General features: G+C 36.9%; 6 protein-coding genes across 6 annotated transcripts; 4 read left to right on the forward strand and 2 right to left on the reverse strand.

Annotated features, from left to right (window-relative positions):
• Positions 1 to 250: 250 nt before the first annotated feature.
• On the forward strand, positions 251 to 909 carry CBG13210 (the record flags this gene model as incomplete). Its single annotated transcript, XM_002641310.1, has 3 exons — positions 251 to 347; positions 397 to 681; positions 725 to 909. 3 exons carry the CDS (start codon positions 251 to 253, stop codon positions 907 to 909), a joined length of 567 nt encoding a protein of 188 aa, XP_002641356.1.
• A 2,811-nt stretch (positions 910 to 3,720) lies between these two features.
• On the forward strand, positions 3,721 to 11,965 carry Cbr-obr-1 (the record flags this gene model as incomplete). The annotated part of the gene is made up of 14 exons (XM_002641311.1): positions 3,721 to 3,908; positions 4,588 to 4,692; positions 7,094 to 7,166; positions 7,224 to 7,356; positions 7,890 to 8,009; positions 8,056 to 8,144; positions 8,194 to 8,320; positions 8,592 to 8,709; positions 10,208 to 10,532; positions 10,593 to 11,066; positions 11,118 to 11,290; positions 11,509 to 11,631; positions 11,682 to 11,779; positions 11,823 to 11,965. 14 exons carry the CDS (start codon positions 3,721 to 3,723, stop codon positions 11,963 to 11,965), a joined length of 2,289 nt encoding a protein of 762 aa, XP_002641357.1.
• Positions 11,966 to 12,226: 261 nt separating this feature from the next.
• CBG13213 lies at positions 12,227 to 13,472 on the reverse strand (the record flags this gene model as incomplete). Its single annotated transcript, XM_045243841.1, has 2 exons — positions 12,227 to 12,425; positions 13,456 to 13,472. 2 exons carry the CDS (start codon positions 13,470 to 13,472, stop codon positions 12,227 to 12,229), a joined length of 216 nt encoding a protein of 71 aa, XP_045095094.1.
• Positions 13,473 to 13,812: 340 nt separating this feature from the next.
• On the forward strand, positions 13,813 to 15,177 carry CBG25864 (the record flags this gene model as incomplete). Its single annotated transcript, XM_045243842.1, has 2 exons — positions 13,813 to 13,880; positions 14,259 to 15,177. The coding sequence occupies 2 exons, from the start codon at positions 13,813 to 13,815 to the stop codon at positions 15,175 to 15,177; spliced, it is 987 nt and encodes a 328-aa protein (XP_045099382.1).
• A 4,335-nt stretch (positions 15,178 to 19,512) lies between these two features.
• CBG25865 lies at positions 19,513 to 19,617 on the forward strand (the record flags this gene model as incomplete). Its single annotated transcript, XM_045243843.1, has 1 exon — positions 19,513 to 19,617. One exon carries the CDS (start codon positions 19,513 to 19,515, stop codon positions 19,615 to 19,617), a length of 105 nt encoding a protein of 34 aa, XP_045099383.1.
• A 667-nt stretch (positions 19,618 to 20,284) lies between these two features.
• Positions 20,285 to 22,917, reverse strand: Cbr-rsks-1 (the record flags this gene model as incomplete). Its single annotated transcript, XM_002641313.1, has 5 exons — positions 20,285 to 20,579; positions 20,628 to 21,667; positions 21,990 to 22,148; positions 22,198 to 22,261; positions 22,853 to 22,917. The coding sequence occupies 5 exons, from the start codon at positions 22,915 to 22,917 to the stop codon at positions 20,285 to 20,287; spliced, it is 1,623 nt and encodes a 540-aa protein (XP_002641359.1).
• Positions 22,918 to 23,900: the final 983 nt, after the last annotated feature.

Consider the following 23,900-nt stretch of genomic DNA (forward strand, 5'->3'; position numbering starts at 1 on the left):
ATGTAATATTTGCCAAAAATCAAAAGTTTCTGCTAGTCATTCCCTGGGTTTACTTATGTTGTCTGTTCTTCCTTATATGGTTGTGATACTCCTGCATTTCTTGGTTTTTTTGTTTATAAAAATGGGTTTACTTTTATCGGATGCTCTTTGATTTTTAAAGAATGTATTTATCTAGAATATCATACCTGAAGAAGTATTGTTCATTATTTATCAGAAATAGAAATCAATGAGTTTTTTTTGAATATACAGAATGACTTCCGAATATGGTGAAACCGCTGTCATTCAGTCTCTTGCACCTGGTCCCACAGAGGGAGTTTCGTATCCATTGAAGGTCTTCTATTGTGGCCGTAAGATATATAGTAATCCACTAAGTCAATATAAGTTTTTCTATTCCAGAATGCTCAATGCCAACCGAGTACTGCGACTACTCAGGCCAAACAGATCTTTGCCGTGCGTGGGCTACCCAAAATGCTCCAGAACTTCTTGAAGGACTCGAGATCTCTGAAGAGCCAGCAGAAGGCGATGAGAAGAAGAAGCAAAAGAGAGGAGGCAAAGGATCGAAAACTGGTGCGGCTGCTGCAGCTGGAGGGAAGAAAAAGAGTGGACCAAAGAAGGTAACCCTGCAAAGAGAGCCACGTGGCAAAAAGAGTGTAACAGTCATTAAAGGTCTTGCGACATTCGGTGAGTCGTAGAAATGTCCTAAAATTTCAATGAATACTTTCAGATATCGAGCTAAAAGTTGCATCGAAGCTCTTCGCTCAAAAGTTCGCGTGTGGCTCTTCAGTGACTGGCGCAGACGAGATTGTCATCCAGGGAGACGTAAAAGACGACTTGCTGGACTTTATCCCAGAGAAATGGCCTCAGGTGACTGATGAGCTCATTGATGACCTTGGTGACAAAAAACGATGAATCATCTCTCTCCCGCCATGATGTTTTCCGATGTTCCTACTAAATAATTATTGTCTCGATTTTTTTCAATCTTCCCGTTGTTTCAAATTTTTATTCGATAAAATATAATGGTTTGTTATGGAATGGATAAAATATCACACGAGTTTCAGAAACTATGACACGATTTGAGAATCTATAACAGGTTATTGCTTGGAAGATGGCAAAGGGTCCCGAAATGAGTTTCCAACATAAATCCAGTTTGTTTTTCGAGCATCATCGAGACATGACTGGATTTTCGACATTCGAATATCGTGCATTTCTAAAAGTTTTTCAAGATAGAATTTTTAGAAAAACCAATCACTTACTGTTAGGCATTTCACAGATTATTTTATAAGCTTTTTCGCTTTCAGAAGCCAGCCGATGTTCCGTATCCTGGGCTGCAAACCGATAATGTAAATACATTTATTATGTTTATGACTGAATCTTACATTCATTTTGCTGGCTCATTTTATTATTAGAATAAATATAAATAGTAGATTAAATGTGTTAAATTCTGAAAAACCTTTTCTGAAAAACCGGACGAAAATCGATAGAGAATCCACACAAAAAAAGAGAGGCGGTCGAGAATGAGAGACGACAGAGAAACGATGATGGGAAAAAGTCCGTTTTTTTAAAGGAGGGTTTAAAAATGACTTCATGGAAGGTTTTCAAAAAAGGATCATTTTATTCAGAATTTCTGAATCAGAAGCAGTGAAAAATGTAAAAAATTTTTTTCGTAATCTGTTGGGGCCTCACCACGAGAAAAACTTTCCAGCCATGGTCCTTTAAGTTTACAGTACCTCCTTCAGCTTTTCTGTTCGCTTTTTTCCTTCAAAGTTATTTATCGTGAAGATTATAAAGTAAATAGATAAATTTAGACGCTCAAGTTTCCCAGTGTTTGCTCGACAAATCACTCGTTTGCTTGCCAAAGATCTCTAACCGGTTCCACTTAAATTTATCAATTTTTCAAAATTTTCAACAGTTTTTCTTGAATTAAAAATAGTCTCCATATATTGATGAAAAGCATTTAAAAGCTTTGAATACGTTCCCAAAAATTGTTGTCGGTGGAAGTTTAGTTACCAGAACTTTTGTTACCAAAGTTTAAATTCAAATTCCTGCTGCTTTGAATTCTGAGTTTTTCGAATTCGTCTTTCAAAAAAAAAGCCCGGAATGATCACAAAGCGAAGGCGGTGTGGTTTCTTTTCGGGGTGGGGCTCTCACTTGGACATGTTTATTTGTCTTCTCCTCCTCTCCGTCCTCCTGTCGTCATACCGACCTTTCTTTTTTCTTTTTGTCGTTTCTCTTTTCCCACCACCTGAGCCGAAACGTTTCTTCTTCCTTTCTTTCGTACATTTTGAACTCTAAATTTTTGCCAAAAACAAAAAAAAAATCACTAGGAATTCTCATAAGTCCTTCTCTCAAAGAATCCGATTCCTGCGCGGTGCGCAGTTGGATAGGCAGTAAAAAAGTGAGGAGAGAATGTGAATACGAAAGATTCGGATGCAAGTTATATATTCGTATATTCGTTTCCTCACACTTTTTTTTCGTTTCACGACCTATCTCTTTTCCAATTTCTTTCTTTTCCACACCAACGTTTTTTGAGCTTCTCCGATTTCATTTGTTTCTGCAGGGAAATGAATTGGCGATTCTCTTCCACCAAACACCTTGAGTCCAAAAATAAAAATATTTTCTAGAAAATCGGTGAACACTGGACCACTATACACTGTCTTGTAATTGATTGTTGACTGTGGAACAAATAACACCCATTCTTCGCCCACTTTGTTATCGTGATTTAAAAACAACGCAAAAATGTATTTTTCCTTATTTTTTTTCCTTCCAAAATTTCACTCATTTAAAAAATAGGTTCAATTTTTGAGTTTCCTTTCTCTTTTTTCAAGTGCATAGGAAGGAGTGGTCAGTCGTTCTGCTATTCCGTGTCTTAAACCAATGTGTGACTAAAAAAAGACACATCATCAGAAATATTGAAAAGTGACTCAGAGACAATTTTTGTCTATATTTTTGTACAGTTTGAGAATATCAAACTGATCGAAACTATTTTTTTCAAGCTGCTCCTGCTCTGAACTATTACTCAGTTACAAAAAAATCGGAGCCAAAGGTCCCACAACGACAACTACCGTTTTTTAAAACTGATTTTCGTAGATTTTTTCTGTAATTTGTTTTCTCAAAAAATATGGAAAATACGCACGAAAATCGAAAAAACCTATCCGGAAAATGAGAAAAAATTTTGATTACGGTAGTTGTTCGCTTTTTTCACACAAAAAATTTTAAAAGTTTATTAATACCTGAGGAACAATTTGCCTAAAATAGGAATTTCCCAATTTTAGTTCAAATTCTAATCCTCGAAAAATAGTTACCTATTATTCTGGTACAAAAAAATCGGAGCTGTGGAAGAGAAAATTTGGTGGCCGCGGTCGGAGGTCCTACAACGATAACTACCGTAACCTAAATTTGTTTCCAGATTCATTTTCTCAATATTTTTCGTCGATTCCGTTTTTTCCCCAGAAAAGTCAGAAAATACAATTTTTCATGGCGAAATTTTTTACTGAAAATGCCCAAAAATTGAGAAAATAAATCCGGAATGGAAACATATTTATAGGTTACTGTAGTTCACTTCCATATCTCCGATTTTTTGTACCAAAATAGTATCACAAAGTTCTTCAAATGTCTGTTATTTTTATATTCTATTCTATTCTTATCTAAGTCATTATCATCTCTTATCTTTTTCGAATTGTTTGGAGAACTGTCTCCTCTCATTCACACTCTATTAATTCGATGCCTGTGCTTTCAGATTTTCTCCGAAAACGGAGAAGACGTCCTAGACGTCTTCAGGCGGATTCCTCGAAATCTAATTCCAAGAAAAACAGCAATAATAGTAATAAAATGTCAACAGCTTCATCTGGAAAATCGCAACGAGGTCGAGCTTCATCGTTGACATCGATTAATAACTTCGAGCATTTAGCGTGAGTTTTTGAGTTGACAGAGATTCGAGATATCAACTGTAGTTGGCTAGAGCCAACCTGTGACGCGTTGCAAGATTTATTCTCTCTTGATTTCTTATTCGGAACCTCAAAATGTCTTTTCACCCATTTCTCAGTGCAAGGTATCATTCTAAAAACACGAAGCATGGGGAAAATTAAAAATTCGGTTTTTTCGACAGCTCAGAATTAAATACCGTAGTAAACAAGCGTTGGTCCCGACACGAAAACTTGAAATTGAACTGAAAAAAATACCGAAAAACCTGTATTAGAAGGGCCTGTCCTCCTATTTTTCCACAGTACCTCCGGAGAACTCTTCTATTACGGGCTATTTTTCTTGTCATTTTTACTAAATTTTTCACCGGAAAAAATCTATCAATTTCACTGAAATTGAGCAAGTTTTTGAGCGAAAAAAGGTATTTCAACAAAATTCTGTGAAATTTTGGAATTTCCGGAATATTTTTCACTGAAAACGCACGTAAATTTTCAATTTAAAGCAACACATTTTGAAGGGGACCCTTCTATTGTTCCGAGCCCCTCTCAGAGGGTCCTTCTATGAAAGGGGCCGTTATAAAACAGGTTTTACGGTAAGTCGATACTCAGCGGCGCCTGCGTTTCAAAAAAAAAAACGGCCTGAAATAACTATAAATCCAAGAATTTCCAGATCAGTAGAAAAGGCGGGCTGGCTGAACAAATGGACCAATTATTTAAAAGGATATCGACAAAGATGGTTCGTACTGGACTCGAATGCAACACTCAGCTACTATCGGTTAGTTTTCCCTAATTTCATGAATTAAAAATTTTTGAAAAGTATCTCCATCAGCTACCACGGTGTTAGGTAGTTGTGATTCTTCGACACGAACTGATTAGATATTCTGATATCATTTTTGGCTTTCAATTTACAAACCTTTATCATCTGAACATTCGTTTTTTCTTGTTTGTTTGTGCTCAACTCATAAAAAGTGACTCATTCTCTCTATTTGACATTTCTTCAAACTTTTCTTTTTTTCCTTCACAGTTCGGGTCGTTTCGCTCTGATTCAAGTCGTAGTCTGTGGCCGGCGTGGTATAGTTCAAGGCGAACTTCAAGCTTTTTCGAGTTCAACTTGGTTTTTGTGTAGTCTATCATGGTTTTTTGGTCTCAAAAGCCACTTTTAGGAACATGGGTTTACTAAATAGACCGATTATTCCAGAGGATGGTCTGGAGATTTAGAAACTCGGGTTCCAGAGGATTGATTTCTTCTTTTCATATTCCTTTGAAGTGTAAAGGCTAGAACAACGCAGGTTTTATTCTACCACTTTCAGAAAGTTACTATCCTTTGCCTTTGAACGATTCGCAGCCATAGTAAACTTCAACCTATGCTACGCCAGTTGTATGAAATGCAGTCTCCTCGGTTTCAACCTGTTTTTTCTCTCTCTCTCTCTCTCTCTCTCTCTCTCTCTCTCTCTCTCTCTCTCTCTCTCTCTATCACCTATCTGTACTTTGTTGTGTCCCGTGCATGGATGATATTTTTATTTGGTTTCGCTTTTTTTTTTCTATTTGTATGCCTTCTCGCTCTTTGCCTCACTTTCCTTCATTTTTCATGTGTTTGTCTTTTGGTTGAGAAGAACTGAATTTATTGATTCTTCCATCAGATTTTCAGTAGAAAAATGTCTTAAATTTTTTGAGGGTTAGCGCATTTGGTGATTGACAGTTCCTTTTTTATGCTCTCAGATACCGCATTTTTTACACTTTCCAAGTCATCAGGTGCATTGATAATGATTGATTATGATAGAAACGACAAAGCTCATTTTTTAATGAGTTGTACTTTGATTTTTGAAATACGATTCTATTATTCTGGCACAGAAAAAAATCAGAGCTATGAAAAATTGGTCGAAGGTCCCATAACGACAACTACAGTAACCTGTAAATATTGTTATTTTCCGGTTCTATTTTCTCGACTTTCGTGCGTTTTCAGTCGTACTTTTCACGGTCAAAAATGTTATTTTCCTGTCAGAGAAAATCAGTAAAAATAGAGAAAATAAATCTTGAAAACAATATTCTTAGGTTACTGTAGTTTTCTTTGTGGGACCTTCAGCCACGGCCACAGCCCCGATTTTTTAGTACCAGAATAATAACCAGGAATCATTCCAGAACGTTCAAAATATTTAGATTATAGAATTTCAAAATTTTCGAAATCACAAATCACATAAATGAACATTCCGCTTGTTTTCACATCATTCTGATAAACAGTATAAAAAACAATGCATTTTGAAATATTGAAATCAATGTCATATGATTTCCGAAGCTTGAAATTTCTATTATTGAGCTTTATTCTATAATATCTGCATTCTGAATCTATTTTATCGGATTCTGAATACTTCGAAAGTTAGATTCGGATCTCGATCTCTATTCCCTTTTCTTCTCTATACCTTGCGCCGTCAATCGCTTCGAAGTCTCTTTCTCTCCTTCTCGAATACACATCACACTGTATTCAGAATGCCCAAAAAATGGTCCCGAATCATTGTGTAATGCTAGAGGGGATGGAAAAAGCGGCTGCTAAGGAAACCGACATCATATTATCAGAAAACGAGAAAATGAGGAGGCAAACGATAATTGATAGCAAACGAAAAAGAGAGGAGAGTCGCCAGAATGGAGAGGAGGGCGAGAAGGAAAAGAAGGAGATAGGGAGTGGAAGAAGAAACGATAACGATCCTCGACAGTCGTCACTCATAGACCTCACTTCTTGTTCTCTTTCCTCTTCTACTTCCCATTCTTCTTCCACTAACTTACCTTCGACAGCCACTTCTGCAGTTTCCACGTCCACCTATTGCTCCGCTTCTTCTTCGAGTCTCTGTAAAAGTAAACGGATTCGTCATCGAATCATGGGAACGTTAAGAGGACGTCTTCGACAGGCTAGGAAGCAAATCTCTTGGTGTGCCTTTCCAGTGGGTAGACGTGCCCGAAGGAAGGCATCTGGAGAGGGGAACAGTGATAATGAGAGTGTTTATGTATCTGCCTGTGGTGATTCTATGCAGAAGTATGTTTATGCAGATGATGGAGAAGATGATGAAACACGATTTTTGGAAAAAGAACTAGAAGAGGATAGGTGATTATTGTTAGGAGGGGGGGGGGGGGTTGAAATTCTGGAAACAGAAGGTTGCTTGAAATGTCAAGATCGTTTTTTTCAGAAACCCCAGCGAAGTTGGTCATACGTGTCGTGGAAGTATTAACTTGCAGGAAGCGCGCGTTCATACTGATAAGGTAATTGTCTCTCCTGAATTATTGATGGCTTCAAAATGATTGAAATTCTTCTTCCAGACAACTTCATGTATCGTCATTTCTGGACAATCACAGACGTTCCATGTCAAACCACACAACGAGATGGATCGACAACAATGGGTGAACTCATTGGAATATATGAGACATAAGGCTGTTACCAAGGCAGAAAGTGGTGGGTATTGGAATGGTCCTTTTGAAATTGATAAAAAATTCGGAATTTTTCGGCCCGAAAAAATTTTCGGGATTCTTTGATTTTGAAAAAATTAGTATTTCGGAATATGCCAGTTTTGAGAATTTGAAATTTTTGGAATATCGAAAATTTTGAGTCTCCAAGTTTCGGAATTTTCCAATTTGAAAGTTCGAGAATTTCGAAATTTACCCCGATTTTGAAAAAAAAATCGGATTTTCGGAATTTTCCGATTTCGAAAGACACGGAATGTCGAATTATTGTTATTTTGAAAAGTTGGAATTTGTCAATCTTCGGTTTTTCCGAAATACTCAAATTTTAAATTTCGAAATTCCAAAGTGTAAGATCCTTCAAAAATCACTAAAAATAGCTGGAAAAAATTGATAAATAAATTTTGAAACGGCAAAAAATCTTCGGTAATTTCCCGGTCAGAATTCCGAGTTCTATTCCGATTTTGAAAAGTTTTGAAATTCCGGAATATTAGCTGAGAGGCATTCAAACACGGAAAATTTTTATAGAAGAAGATGAAGATGCTCAATTGGCACAGACGGATTCAAGCCGATCGGATGCTCTGATCCTCTCCAATAGACAGATTTCTGGTAAATTATGTGACTTGAGGACTGCGGCCAATATGATGAGTGAGTATCTGAAAAAGCTCTAAATATTAATTTCATCAGGTTTCAGACAAACAAGGGGACGAATTGATGCGTGCTTTGAATGGAACAGTGGAAACGGATAAGAATTCGCTGGCAGAAAGAGCAGACTTGTTGAAAGTGAGTCATTAGTTTTCTCAAAATTTAGGAAAGTTTTGAATCTTTGCAGATGACCACTGCAGCAGTTATCCAAGCCGCTGAGGAGTTTGTGGAGCTATCAGAACAATCCGCCAAGCGTCTCAATAAGATTGTAGCTGTTGAGCACAAGGAGAAGGCTTTCTTGCAGGCGAGTCTGGGTGACCAAAAAACCAAAAGTGCTGCATAAGGCTTCTATTTTTGTTTCCTTTTTTGTTTAGCTGGCAGTGGCTATGGGAAACAAAAGTGGCTGGGAGAGTGGATGCAAGTATTTTTTCCATTTCCTTTATCCTATAAAGTACCTCCAACGATTTTTGCCTAGAAGCTTCTGTTTGAAATTTTCGCAATTTTGAAATTCCAGAATACTCCGATTTTTAAATTTTCGAAATTATACAACTCAAAAAATATAAAAGTTTTAGGAACAACTGGAAGCGCTGGCGAAGCAACACTCATCACTGGAACGGGCGGCCTCAAAGTATTCGTCCGGAGTACCTGTATCAGCATATAGTGACCAAGAAGACGAATTCCATGACGCTGAAGAAGATCTGATGTAGGTTCAAAATTTTTTTATAATTTGCAAAGTTTTTGACCCATAAAAATTCCCCGATTTCTCCCACTATCTCTTCATCTATTTTTTGGTATTTCGTGTTCGATGAGATTGAAGAGAGAGAGAGAGAGAGAGAGAGAGAGAGAGAGAGAGAGAGAGAGAGAGAGAGAGAGAGAGAGGGCATTTTTTCACTTTTTTTCGACTTAGAAAATTTTGTTTAGTTGGTCGGAAATATGAATCTTCCAATCGTGTCTCATACTCGTGGCTCATTCCTTGAAAGTTTGGCATCTTTCTGATTACCGTAACATCAAAAGGTTCCCCACACTGTCAAGTTTGAGTTCAATTATCTCGGCTCATATAAGAGATGTCACAAAGTTATCAACTGATAAATGGTTCATTACAATATGATATCAATATCACAATTTTATCGCTTGACAGATTTTTTATATCTTTCATGCGTGCCAAGGAAATTTATCTCAGACTTGACAGCGTGTGGGTCCTTCTATAAGAGGTTTTACGATGGGGACCTTTCTGATTCAACTACATTTACAAAAAACCATAGGTTTGGTTAGTTTTACAAATGGATGATGCCGTCATGTCTTCTATTTGAAATCTGTCACAAAGCTTTTGGTTTCTACTTCTTCCTATTTTTCCTTCTCTTCGTCTTCTTATTTTACTCTGACCATCTCCCTTTTCAAATACTTTCTACTTGTTGGCCACACTCATGAAAAGAAACTGGTTATTGTTGAAATGTTGTGGTTCCCTTCTCTTTTCTTACTTCTTCTCCTCATCCGTTCTCTTTCTCTTAATTTGCCACATTAGGCCCTCTTGAACGAACTTTAGCCTCCTCCTCCTATCTTCTCCTTTCACTTTTTCCTCTTCCGCGCACCTGATGACCCCACTTTTGATGTTCTAATCAGTTGGGCAGTAGTTTTTTTTTCTTTGCGATCATTTGATTTGATTATCTTTGTTTTCCTTCCACCTGATATGAAATTCGAAGAACAAAAACGGTTTTCGTCTTTTTGCAAAGGTGACAAGAATTCTTTGTTCAACGACAAGAATTCTTTGTTCATTTTGTAAGTAGTTTGAATCGCATGTTTTCAGTCACACCTTGATTAGTGATTTCAAATCGCCTCCTTTGATTGATGATGTATTACTATATAATCTACAAAATCTCTCTCTCTCTCTCTCTCTCTCTCTCTCTCTCTCTCTCTCTCACCAGAATCCCTCTGGAACAAAAAAACAAAACCAATTCTTCTTGTTTTCTCCTGAAACAGGAAACGTGTGACGACCGGAAGTATAAAATAGCGTTGCTCTATGTTCCTTGTGACTCACATTCTTTTTTTTTCCATTTTCTCAATGAATCCTGATGGATTCAATAGTTTCTGTCTAGAACAAGTTCGAAATGATCAACCGCCTTCCCCGTTTTCCATATTTATTTAAACAGATGTACCTGCAATTTTGAAATATTAACTAATCAATCACCAATTTTCAATTCCAGAATGCCATGTAACTCTACATCTCCTGCCGGAGTGCACGCTGCTCCAACAGTTCGTACTGATCGGCGACATTCTGGTGCTGGTGATCCATCGTCGTCTATTTCCTCGTCTCCGTCTCCCGATGCTCCGAAAGGAAAACAGCGAAGGAATACAGTACCCGAACGGCCGGATCTTCCGATCAATTTATGGTCAATTATGAAGAATTGTATTGGAAAGGAGCTCTCGAAAATCCCGATGCCTGTCAACTTCTCCGAACCGATTTCAGTGTTACAGCGTGTCACTGAAGACTTGGAATACGCTGATCTTTTGGAAATTGGAGCGAAACTTGTAAGTATACAACCTCTAACCTAGAGGCTCTAGGTTCACTAAACACCATGGTTTTTCCAGTCGACTCTTGAACAAATGTGCTATGTGGCTGCGTATGCGGCTAGTAACTACTCGACAACCGGCCATCGGACTAACAAACCATTCAATCCATTGTTGGGAGAGACTTATGAATTCGATAGAATGGAAGATTTGGGATGGAGAAGTGTCACTGAGCAAGTATCGCATCACCCACCGGCCGCTGCTCATCATGCCGAAGGACGGGGTTGGACGATGTATCAAGACTTTACGATGACATCAAGATTCCGTGGAAAGTACCTCTCTGTGATTCCGATTGGTTTTACTCATGTCGTATTTCCATCCACGAATTCTCACTTTTCCTATCGTAAAATCACAACGACGGTTCACAATATCATTGTCGGAAAGTTGTGGATCGATAATCATGGAGAAATGGAGATCACCAATCATACGACAAACGAGAAGTGTGTATTGAAATTCATTCCATATTCCTATTTCAGTAGAGAACAACCTAGAAAGGTGAGCGACCCGTTGAGGCCGTTCAGCTTGTTTCTTAATTTTCATTTTTAGGTATACGGTATCGTCCGTGATTCTGAAGGTATTCCAAAGTACGTGGTTCAAGGAACATGGGACAAGTCGATTGATATGTTGAAGGTTTCGAGTTGGAATGGAAATCACGAGAAGCCAAAAGTTGAAGTAGATGAGACGAGTTTGAAGAGGATCTGGACCGCGCATCCATTACCGTAAGTTTTTTACCGTATTCCTACCGTTTCGGGAATGTTCTGAATGTCGAAAATTCCGAGTTTCAAAGTTTTGAAAATTTGGAATTTTTCATTGTGTTCGATCTCGAATTCCGAAAAAAGTCATCCAAATTATTCTGGTCGGAATTTTTGAGATTCCATTCCGAACTTCCCTGCTAGAGGATTCCTTAAACTTTAATTCCACTTTGTATTTTTTACAGAAAAGGCGCAGAGAAAATGCACAACTTTACGAAATTCGCAATTGAGCTCAACGAACCAGAAGATGGTGTCGCGCCAACGGATTCTCGACTACGACCGGATCAGAGAATGATGGAAAATGGACAGTAAGTAACTTCCAAACTAGTACCTTCCACTGATCCTAACAATTTTTCAGATGGGACGAGGCTAATAAGAAGAAATTGGAGATTGAAGAGAAGCAGAGAATCGTGAGAAGACGTCGAGAAGCGGAGAAAGAGTTGGCTATGAAGAGAGGTAACTAGGGAGAGTTAGACACTATTTAATATATTTCAATTAGGAGACAAATACGAAGAATATGAGCCAACATGGTTCGTGCGAGTACAGGACGAGTCCAATGGAGCATTGATTCACCAGTACAAAGGAGGATATTGGGAAGCTAAAGAGCAACATGACTGGAACAAATGTCCGGATATTTTCTAATTATTTTCTCAATTCAATTCGAATTCGTTTTTCACTTTCTCCAAATTCCTTACAAAATGGGTATTATAAGTATGCAACATTATTCCCTTCACAACTTCTTGCTTGATTTTCACTTGCTCCCCGTTTCACTCTTTCCGCCTGCACAACTAGAATGGTACTTGTTTCTCGCCTGTGATTTTTCTTTTGTCCTGTATAAATAGTCAGCAATAAGACAATATGTGATTCTTTATAAAGACTTTATTACTGTAATCTTGAAATGTTTCACACAGAATATTCTTCCTCGTCCTCTTGCTCTTCCTTCTCTCGTTCTGCTTTCGCTTTCAATCTTGCTTTCTCCTCTTTTTTGGCTGATTTCTCACTTTGACGAGCACGCCACCATTGACGGTAATAACGAGACGTTTTGATGTAGTAGAGGATCAGAATGGCCAGAAAGATGAAGATTATCGCACTTCCGGAGAGGCTGAAATATGCAAGTATCAATGAGAGACTAGGTTTCTTGTATACCGTAAAATCTGGGCCTTCATACTGTTAAGTTTGAGCTCTATTATCTCAATTCCTAGGAAAGATTAAAAATTTGTCAACTGATAAAATGTTTGGGATATAGTGATGAATAATTTATTAGTTGACAATTTTGTCATACCTTTGACAAAAACCGAGGTAAAAGGTCTCAAAGTTTACGGTCTGGGGGCTCTTCTACATATGTGCTTATGCCCAATTGACAACTTTTTGATCCAATTTATCTCCTTTTGTGTTAAAAATATGAAAAATGATCAACCGAAAAATAATTCTATTTTTATGAGTAATGTCTCAACCGATATTTTCCCTGATACACTTAATTAATGCTCTTTGAGAAATTTAACCGAAATTCTAAAACGTTCAGTATTTTCAATGAGCCATAACTTAAATCTCGGTAACGCTACACAAAAACTATCAACTACAAGAATGTACTTTCCTGTTTGAATTATCAGAATTTGATACAATAATTTGAAAATTTTCCTTTCTGAATCCGCACTGCTTCATCCAACGAATGACCTACAGAGCGGCGAATAATGACCCACACGGAAGTTTGTACTAGCATAAAATTTGAGTGAATTGTTGTACTGGTCTCAAGCTTGGAGTGCAAAAATATAAATAATTCATCAGTAAACTGACCAAGTTTCAAGTTCTTCCATCAACCTTGCTCTGAGTTATCGCTTGTCAAAGTTGCTTCATCACATGAAAATCTTGAATAAGCTGTATGCCGTTCAACTTTGGACAATCATAACAATACCTAGATTTGAGGAATTGCTTTGAAAATTTCAGTACCTTTGAATGTAACTTTAAATTATATTTCTACTAATTTTTGTGCTTCCAAGATTCTTATTTTTAAATTTATACCAGTTTTTATATGTAGATACTACACTAGAAATACTGATTCAAAGGGTTCCTTTTTTAACATTCAAACCAAAATTCCATCTCTTGTTATGGATCTCATTTAAAACAAAACGTACATTGCATGGTTTCCCATCACTCGTAAATCAATGTTTAAAATGTCTAGTTACGATTACTATCTTCCCTGGAGGCTCTTAACAATTACGACTGAACCTGAAGAGGTTTTCTTATCTAGATATGCCAGCACCTGTCAATTTTACAGTTCCTCTTCACCTAATTACTCTCGACCCTTGAAATTTTCACAGAAGGAGTCCAGGTGGGAAAACCCACCTGGAAAGGGGGCGTAACTTTATTCTGGTTACGCCCCCTTGTCTCCTAACCATCATGACTCATTCATTCCTCATTACGGAATAGTTACTCGCTTTCTTTGCAACTAGCATTCTATCATGTGTTCTACTTCTTCTTATTCCTCCCGCATGTCTGTCTTTCGACTTCCGGAAACGGTTCAAGCTGCAATCCTGAGGAATATGTCTGCATACGACATGTAAGTTTTGTTGTTTTTGAATTGCTCTATACTTGTAAACCGGGCCTTACCATAGATAAATTAGATATGATAGAACTCGATGATATTATTTGAAATACTGTATCTTGTCTATGAACAAAGTGAGTGGTAAACAACTATCCAAGCTACGATTTTCCGGCTTCTGATAACTTTGGTCATAGACAAGATACAGTTTTCCGAATAGTATCATTTTGTAGTACTTTTCAAGTTCTATGGTAATTGTGTTGGTTCAAAAATTTCAACTCTAGAGGAAACTGTGGCAGGGCCCCGTTTACAAGTAGGAGTTTCTCTAAAGGTGTTGGAAATCCCAAAAAAAAATCGACTGAAAAGTATAACAAATCTATATCTCAACATTTTAAGAATCAACACGTCGTTCACCAGTCAAACCTCAAAACGAATCATCAGATCCTACCGATACTGCATCTCCCGTCCTAGTTTCATAATTCAAATTGCCCCGGAGATGTCCAGAGAGTGTATCCAGATAAGAAATGTTGATACCGATGGAACAGTATTGGGAAAATGGATTTTCCACAGAAGCTGCAAGAGACCATACGATATGGATCACATTGAAGAGGAAGAAGCTGTCATAAGATATTCCACGCCCTACGAAGGAGTTCCAACCACCCACATCAGCTCCTCCCATCCAACGAAAACTTGCAAAGCTCTCCTCATCCATTTCCGAAGTGTTTTCAGAAAGATGGAATTCGATGTGACATTTAATGGAGTGGTTTTAACAAATGAGTATCTGAAGGAATGGAGATACCTCTCTCTTGCTGCATCGAAGCTCTCTTTTGATTGCTGCTTTTTGGAGCGAAAATTCAATAGAGTATTTCTGAAATTCGTCCAGCCAAATCAAGAAATCAGCATCGCAGATGGAGAAATGGATATACGTCTCGAAATCAATGCAAAGAAGTTCACTATGAACCAAGCCGAATACTTCAATCCGGAAAAGTTTGCACTCTACAAAGCACCACATATGGATTTTCCAATGGATGGAATCTCTTCATTCGATTTCTTCCTATACATCGAACAATGGATCGAAGGAGATCATCCAAATCTCAAGATGGTGACACGCTATGGAGACAAACAGAGATGGCGTCAATTCTACAAGAAATGTGATAAATGGACAGGAGGACCACGATTCCATGAGAGCGAGTTTGGAAGATTCGACTGCAGCAATGGATACGATATCAAGAGCGAGGATGGTACACTTGGGACGTTCATTACTGACGAGGAGGAAGAACTCACTAGATTTGTTGTATGGCCAAAGACCCATTAATTCTTTTTTCTGTATTTGTTTTGTTTTTTCTTTTTTGATAATAAAAATTATAAAAATAGAAGACTGTTTTGTTTGAAAATTTGTTATCAATATTTTGAAGAAGGCCCACTTCTAATTTGAACAATTGTTGTTCAATTTTGTACATGTACATGTACAGAAAAGCATGTATTTCGCATAAAACTAATTGTAAAGAAACAATTCTTTAAAAATTCTTAAAATGAGAAAAACCGCCTCGAAAAAACGAAGTGGTATTTGGTGACTGGCGCCGATTAGGAGTATCCTAGTCCCGTCAAGCGCCCTACAGTTTCGTATTCGAATTTTTCAAGGCTTTTTTTCTGGTTTCAAACCACTTTTTCAAGGAAATGTTAACTTTTTTCTGACATTTGTATATTTTCAAAATGTTTAAAAGTGAAAAAAAAACGCAAGATCCCTTCAGAAGCCGGTTGGAAGTCAGAAAAAAAATCTCCAAAAGTTTTGAATACGAAAATTTCGGGGACTAGAAAACTCATACTCCGCCGTCAGCCACCAGATACCGTTTCGCTTTTTCGAAGCCTGTTTTCTCAATTAAGGAGGGTTTTCGTCGATTTTTTTTTCATTCTTACCTCAAATGATCTTTTAGAAGCCCACCCTATAAATGCAATTTGAGTTTAGTTATCTTGGTTCCTATGCGAGATATGAAACATCTGTCAACTAACAAAATGCTTATCAAATTATCACCAACATTTAATTAGTTAAAAAAGCTTTGATATATCTCATAGGAACCGAGATAATTGAGATCAAAGTTCATGTATAGGGTGGTCTTCTGTTAAACATTCACAGTTTGTTAATCTAAATACATGATTTTCTGCACAAAATTAAGCAATACAAGCTTTCACCATACACCACCTTTAAGAACACAATTAGAACCTAGATATCCCAAAAAGCTTCAAAAGCAAAACTCACATCAAAGATTCATAGAGTTGCTCCTTTCTGGCGGAGAGCACTGCTGGCTCAATAGTCGTCGTATTATTCCACGTGTCAACAATAATTGTATCGTTCATTATAGCAGAATCGGCTGGAAGTCTGGAAAACGGCCGAAGTTATTTTTCTAATCTCCTATATGAATTCTTGTTTTCAATTCTCTCTCAGAATCAGAATTACGTCAATGGAGATTCAGAAGATACAAAAGAAGTGTTTGGTTTAAACTCTAGACGACGTCAACGGCCACTTTGAACTATCAGTTCATTATGTATCTCTCTTTTCTGCGTCTCTCGATTGTTAATTATATTTTTTTGATGAAGGAATTTGAAACAACTTGTGATGATAAGAAAATCTTGTGATTACAAAAACACCTTCTGCAGAAGTTTTCTTTTTTTCAATCTAGGTGAGAAAAAGCCAAAACGGAAATTGAAGGAAAAAATTTTACCAAAAGTTGGGAAAATCGTCTTTTGTCATTTCCTTTTTGTCAACTTTGAAGCTATTTTTGGTTTAAAAAAGAGAAATGATCAGAACTCAGATTCCGGATGATTCTATCAATGAAAAATTCAGAATTCTCATGAAAACTGCAAAAAGGAAGATCCTTGATCTAAAAAAGATTTTCACGTCTTCTTCTTCTTTTGAATTTCAAATAGGCGGAACAAATTGCATTCTAGATGAGATGAGATCTAGAATAAAAACAACAAAAATAAAAAGGGTTTTTCTTGAAAATGAAGAGAAAAGAGGGTTGGCCACCGAATAGAATCGCCATGTGATATTATTCGAAAATTTAGTAAAAATTTCAAAGAGGAAGAAAAAATAAAACGAAGAATAATAACAGAATATTTGTTGACTTCACAATGAATCAGAAAATTCTCGAGAAACTACATTTTTTGAAGTCTAGAAATTGCTTCTGAACGATGAAAACACAAATTTATTTTTTCCAAAAAACTATTATTTTTAAACTGAAATTTGTCTTTGTCTGTGTGAGAGCGGCCAAAACTTTGTTTCCTGATGAAAATTACCTAAACGCTCTGATAGAAGTCCAATTTTACTTGCTCTTTGAGCCAATTTATCTCGATTCCTATGAAAGATATCAAAAAGAAAAAAACTGTCAAAATGTTTATTATAATATCACCAACAATGTATCAGTAGACAGCTTTTTGTTATCTCTTATAGGAATCAAGATAATTAAGCTCAAAGGGAAAAGTATATAATGGCTTTCTATAAGAATGGTTACGGTATGTCATATCGCTACAAAAGTTTTGCTAACTTCTTGAAACTTTCTTCAAGAACCAAGATAACTGAAATAAAAAGAATATTCCGAAATTTCAAAAATCGAATATGCAGAACTTCAGAAGGGTCCCCTAAGAAAGTTCAGATGGGGATTCCTAATTTTCAACTTTGAGGTAATTTATCTCGGTTCATGTAGAAGGTATGCAAAAGTAAACAACCAACAAAATGTCTATCATAATATTAGAAACATTTTGTTAGTTGACAGCTCTTTGATATCTCTTATAGGAATCGAGATAATTGAGTTCAAAATAGAGGTATTGAGTGAAAACTCAAGTTTTCAAATCTTAGCAAATTCGTAATTCCGGAACATTTAAAAGAAACCAATTATTCAAATTTGGCATTTCAGAATTCCAAATTTAGACATTCGACTTAAAACAAAGAACACCACAGCCGACAAAATAAGTTTGTGAATTTTTTAGTAAGCGCCACATATGTTATTACCGCGTTCAAAGATATGTTAATACCGCGTTCATATGTTAATACCGCGTTCAAAGTGAATTTCCAGGAGGATATTCCTGAAAAAAAAAACGCTCGGCTGATTTTTTGATTTTTTTTTCTTTTTTTTTTAGCTGATTTTTTTCCAGATTTCCAGGCACTAAACTACGGTATCACGGTATTTCAAAGCAGCGGGTCGAAAATCGCGCCCCAGATAACTTTCAGGCCAAACGAAATTAAATAATTTCAAAATTAATTTTTTCAATGTTGACGTGGATTTGACCTAGATCTTTTTAATCAACGCATTGCAATTCGCGATTTTTTGCTCAACGTTTAAAAGTTTGATCCTCAGTCAACGAAACTTGACACGTTGCGCAGTGATTTTTCACGTTCGCTGGGGCGCATTTTCAGACCGGGCTCTTTGAAATAGCGTGCGGTATCAATCGTTCTGAAATATTCCTTTTTGACGATTTACGGCCGGTCTAGAAGGAATTATAGCAGAGATGTCCAGAATGAATTTTTTGAGAAACGGAATACGGAATCCGGAATTTTGAGTTCTCCAAAATGTCAGAAAATTTCTAAAAACACATATCGTGCTATATTTTTGCATTTTTAGTCGCGGAATTTCAAAAATGATAGAAAATTCTTGCAAATTAACAAATGTGCTTAAAATCCGGAATAAAAATTTTTCTCGGAATCCGGAATGAAAAAAAACACGGAATCCGGAATCCGGACATCTCTGAAATATAGCCAACAAAACTGATACCGTAGTTTAGTGTCTGATAAAAGAAACTTATCCAGGAAATTCACTTTGAACGCCAAATTATGGATGAAAGTTTACAAAACCGTTGTCAACTATTTACATAAAATGTTAATTCTATTCAAAAGCTTTCAAGTTGATCGAAAAAGTGATATCTACTTTTGTGTATATTTTAATAAAAAATACATTTTGTGGATGTTTTAAGCCTTCAATAAAAGGGCCCCTAACTTTTTTCCATCTTTGAGCCCATGTATCTCATTCCTTGCATAAGCTATCATAAAATGGTCAACTATGATGAACATTTTTCAGTTGACTAGTATTTGATGTTTTATAGGAAATGAGATATACTGGCTCAAAGATATAAAAAATATTAAATTGCTCATCACGATATCAAAAATATTTTATCAGTTGAACATTTTTTGATATCTTATACAGGGAATGGACTCAAAGTTGAAAGCCAAGATGAAATTTCAGAAATTTATATAATTTCAAATTTCAAGCTGAATAAATTTTCAAACTGAAATTCCGGAATGATTTTCCTTTTTTAATGCTTTAAATGAATAAGTCACAAAATACTTGTTTTTCTTCAATTAAGAACTAAAAATTAATGAAAACTTTCGATTTTTCAATAGCTTGCTTTTTTTCGTTAAAAATAGGAACTCACTCATCATTCGTAATCTGAGCAATCAATTCCATTTCCATTCCGTCCGATCAATTAGTGTCAAGTACAAAAAAAATAATACAATCTGAAGACGTCTACAGTCTTCTCTTCCTTATCATAAAACGGTCAAAAAAACTTGGTCATCGATTTGTTACACTTCCCACTCTTGTCAATGCATTCTATCAAATCTATTCATCTTTCTTCTCGTCCCCAAAAATGTCAACCGGAAATGTTCTCTGATTGGAAAAACTGGGCAGAATTTAGAAACAAAAAATCAATTTTAAGTCATTTTATTAATTCGAAACCTAGATATTTGGGATTTTTTCTTTTTTGAAGGAGACGAAAAAAAGGCAAAAAAGAGGCTATAAAAGGCACTTGGATAGGGGGTAATAGAGGTGTTTTGGGAGAAGGACATGTGTTTACAAAAAACACCAAAAAATCGAATCACGACGATTCAGCCAGTTTTGAGTTTTGATGGGGGAGCAAATAAAAGTAGGTTGATTGGGAACGCGAAGTGGGAAGAGCGGAAAGAAAGAGTTGGTGGGTTACACACAGAAACAATATTCAATGAAATGAGCAAATGACTACAGTAATCCCGGCATAGTGCATATCCTCTAGTAGGAATGTCACAGGCAAAAAGAAATGACCAAAACGACAAAAAAGAAAACAGTTGAAAGGCGAGTTATCCCAAACATGAAAACAAGCCAGAGATTAAAATACTTCCGTATTTGAAATGATTCGGGTAAGAATTCGAGAGGATGTATATATAAACCATCCTTTCCGTATTAACTACACCCTCTCGAATTCCGCAAATCTACAGATCGTAATCTCTAGTGGGATGAGCCGAAATAAATTTGATTAAGGGTATATCGAAACAATTACAAAAAAACGGTTAGACAAAAAATGGATACAAGAAAAAACGGTGAGAAGAAACGACACGTTTGGGGATGATGATGATGATGATGGGTCATAAGAGCGAGAAGTCAAAAATAAATTCTGAATCACATAACCCTTTTAGGCAATGGAATTGGTGTGGAAGCAGTGCTTCCAACGGTACTCGGTCTATTTCCGTTTCCATTATTTCCCGTTGTTTCCCGGCTTTCGCTGGCTCTCGGAGTAGATGTATCCATAGCATCATCTTCGTTAAAACCACCGAATGGAGTGAAATTCGAGTTATGTTGATGGGATTGGCCAGATGGAACACCAAAGAACTGATGTGATTCGTTATTGGAGCCGTGACCGAAAAGATTGGATTGACCGCCATGTTGAATGTGAGCGGTTTCTGGATCTCCTGGCCTGTGAAACAATTAAATTAATTATCTCTAATTATATTTGATAACTCACTTTCTAGAACTCTTTCCATGAAATCCTCCTGCATTTCTTGACATTGAGGATGCGAGATGTGCGACACTAATTCCATGTCCCTTGTTCATCATTTCGAGAACGGATGGAGCAACATAAGTGAATCCAACAAACGGATTGTCACCATTCAAACTGAAGTTCGTTTCACATGGAGAATCCACAGGTGTCATTTTTGTGAATCGTGTATCGAAAAGCGATACATCCTCGTCATTTTCTATCTCTGGCTTGAATGGGGCTTCAAGTCGACGGGCATAGACAAGATTCCAATCGGTCTTCTGGAAGAATGGATGTGCTTTAATCTCTTCAGCATCAGATATTCCAGCTCCAAGACGAGTGTCCACGTGGCGTTTCAAAAGCTTCTTAATGAGATCGCGAGCCTCGTTTGAGAGATATGCTGGAAGAGTAAGACGTCCTTTAAGAATTTTGTCAATTGTCTTTCGTCGATTCTCAGCTGTGAATGGTGGTCCTCCAGTGAGCATGTCGAACATAAGTGCTCCAAGACTCCACCAATCGACGGCTTTTCCATGTCCACATCGCATTAGAATCTCTGGTGCCATATATTCGATAGTTCCACAGAATGTATGCGTCTTTTGGTCTCCTTCAATTTCTTCTTTGCACAATCCGAAATCCGTGAGTTTTACATGTCCGTAACAATCCAAAAGAATATTTTCTGGCTTCAAATCACGATAAATAATGCCTTGTTGGTGAAGATGTTCGAGTGCGACCACGATTTCCGATAGATAGAATTTGGCAACATGCTCCATAAACATTCCTTCTCTTTCCAAGTGCATAAAAAGCTCTCCACCCGAGAGATATTCCAGAATCAAGTATAATTTTCCACCAGTTTGGAATGCATAGAGAAGATCACAAATGAATGGCGATTTGACTGCTTCAAGGATATTTCGTTCCGCTTTCGTGTGAGCCGTATCCTTTTGATTCCTGACAATTGTCGCTTTTTGGAGAACTTTCATTGCGAAGATCTTTCCAGAGTCAGAGCCAGTCGTTTTCCGTACTTGGAACACCTGAAACATATTTTTGTTAGTTTTCACTGTCGTATGTTCAGAGTGAAAAAAGAAAAAATTACCGTAAAACCTGTAATAGAAGAGCCCCTTAACCTTTGAACCAATCTATCTCGGTTGATGTCGTAGATTTCACAAAGTTGTCAACTGATAAATTGTTGATCATAAAATCACAAACGTTTTACCATTTTTTTATTTTTTGATAACAGTTATCAGGTATCAGATAACTCTTATAGGAGCCAAAATAATTGAGCTCAAACTTACCAGTGTGGGGCCCTTCTTTTACAGGTTTTACGGTATCAATTTAATTTCAAAACTAGCATACCTTTCCGTAACCACCCTTTCCAAGAACTTTCAATAGTTGAAAATCTTCTGGTCCAACACGAACGTTTGGTGGATTGATTGCACTGGCACACAGCTGAATCGACTCCATCATCGGATCTTCCATGTAGGATGAGCTCGGTGGAGGTGCAGAAATTTGCCCCTAAAAATCGTACAGTGTTATAATTTTCCTAGAAATCTGAGGTTCTTACATCAGCAACATTGCTGTACATGTGATCGTCCTCCATTACCTCCGAATGATTTTCATACTGGTATCTGAAATAAATTAATTATTTTATGAGCTTGTTCCAATATGTTTTTTTTCAAATCCAATATTCTCAATTTAATGCCGCGCTCCGAGTGAATTTCTAGGTAAATCTTTCTGGAAAAACGCAGTCCGAAGCTGCCCATTTTTTTCCAGATTTCTAGACACTAAATTACGGTATCGTTCGTTTCGGCCATGTTTTTTTTGCGATATCTCTTCGAGACCATCAAAATTGAGAATTTCAAGTCGATTTACGACGGGTGTCGGAGAAAAAAATACAGCCAAAATGGGTGCTACCGCATTTTGATGTCTGGAAAACTGGAAAAATAGCAGTTTTGGACAGCGTTTTTCCGCCTTGAATTTCACTTTGAACGCATAATAGTTTCTTATTCACTAGTCTTTTCTCCCGTTCTGAATGTTTATTGTTCTTTGCGTAATCAATGATCGGGTCATAGTGTCATTAGTCAGGTGATAAAAGTTTGGTAAATGATAGAAATATGACCCTACTACAATCACTGTGCTAACTACAAGTATCATTTCAAACACAAAAAAAACTTGTGAAATCACATCAGAATATAATTTCTATGAAACAAAAAACTCACACATGACGTTGTGGTGATGGTTGGGCATCATGTCCGTCCAATTCGAATTCGAAAACGTCGGCCATTTTGTTATAATTTCAAAATGAGCACTTAGTGCTAAAACCTATATTTTATAATGAGCAACAAATCTGGGAGCAACTGAAAAGCCAGCGTCCGAGAGATCAGCCCATCCAATGTACAGTATATGGTTTCTATGACCTGAAAAAGGGCTGAATTGAAAGAGACAAGAATACGACGACACGTCCAAGATAAGAGTGCGATATGAGAATAGAGAGAAAAGGTAATACAGATAAGTAATTTATAATGGCCATTAATCGACAGTCACTTTTGGAGACATGGAAAGCGATAAGATGAAAATCAAGATTTCACTGTTTTTCGGTCGCAAAAAATAGCTGCCAAGTGAGCAGGAAGGAGCATCGGAATAGAAAAACTACTCGGCATTGAGGAATATGAGAAATAAAACACTTTTTTTCGTTAACCTAGTCTCAAAATTAGCAATTGAAAGGTGTTCAAATGAAGGTTTCAACCTCAAAACGCGAAAAAAAGCCAAAGAACAAAGTGTTATCAGTCTTATGCTCCTTTCAATTTCTGCGGAAAAATCAATCAATTGAGTCTTTTCGGAATCGTTTTGACAAAAAAAAGAGAATGGATGATATGATAAGCAAAACTCAACAAAAAACGAAAACTAAGAAGCCTAAAGGATTGACACATGGGGAAATAGGGGACGACGAAAACGATCAGGCGAGAAGAGAGTGTTCTGGTAATTTCTCAATGTTTTCACAGGTGATCAGCTGTTTGTCATCATTTTTTATTTTTGGTTGAGTGTTGGGTAAAATTACGAAACATGTTTTGCCTTTTTTTTTGAGCAAGTAGTCATTTTTAAAAGTTTTGGAAAAAAAAATCACAGTCAATCGATAGTGCTGATTTCACGACGAGACAAGCCGGCATATGAGAGGGCAGAGAGGGGAGAGAGAAAGAGGTAGCAAAGGTGGAAAGCGATTGAACAACTGGGAGGGAAGAGAAATAGCATACGAATAGACAGAGAGTC

This window comes from Caenorhabditis briggsae (assembly GCF_000004555.2).
Source record: "Caenorhabditis briggsae complete genome, chrIII, whole genome shotgun sequence".
NCBI classification, from domain to species: domain Eukaryota; kingdom Metazoa; phylum Nematoda; class Chromadorea; order Rhabditida; family Rhabditidae; genus Caenorhabditis; species Caenorhabditis briggsae.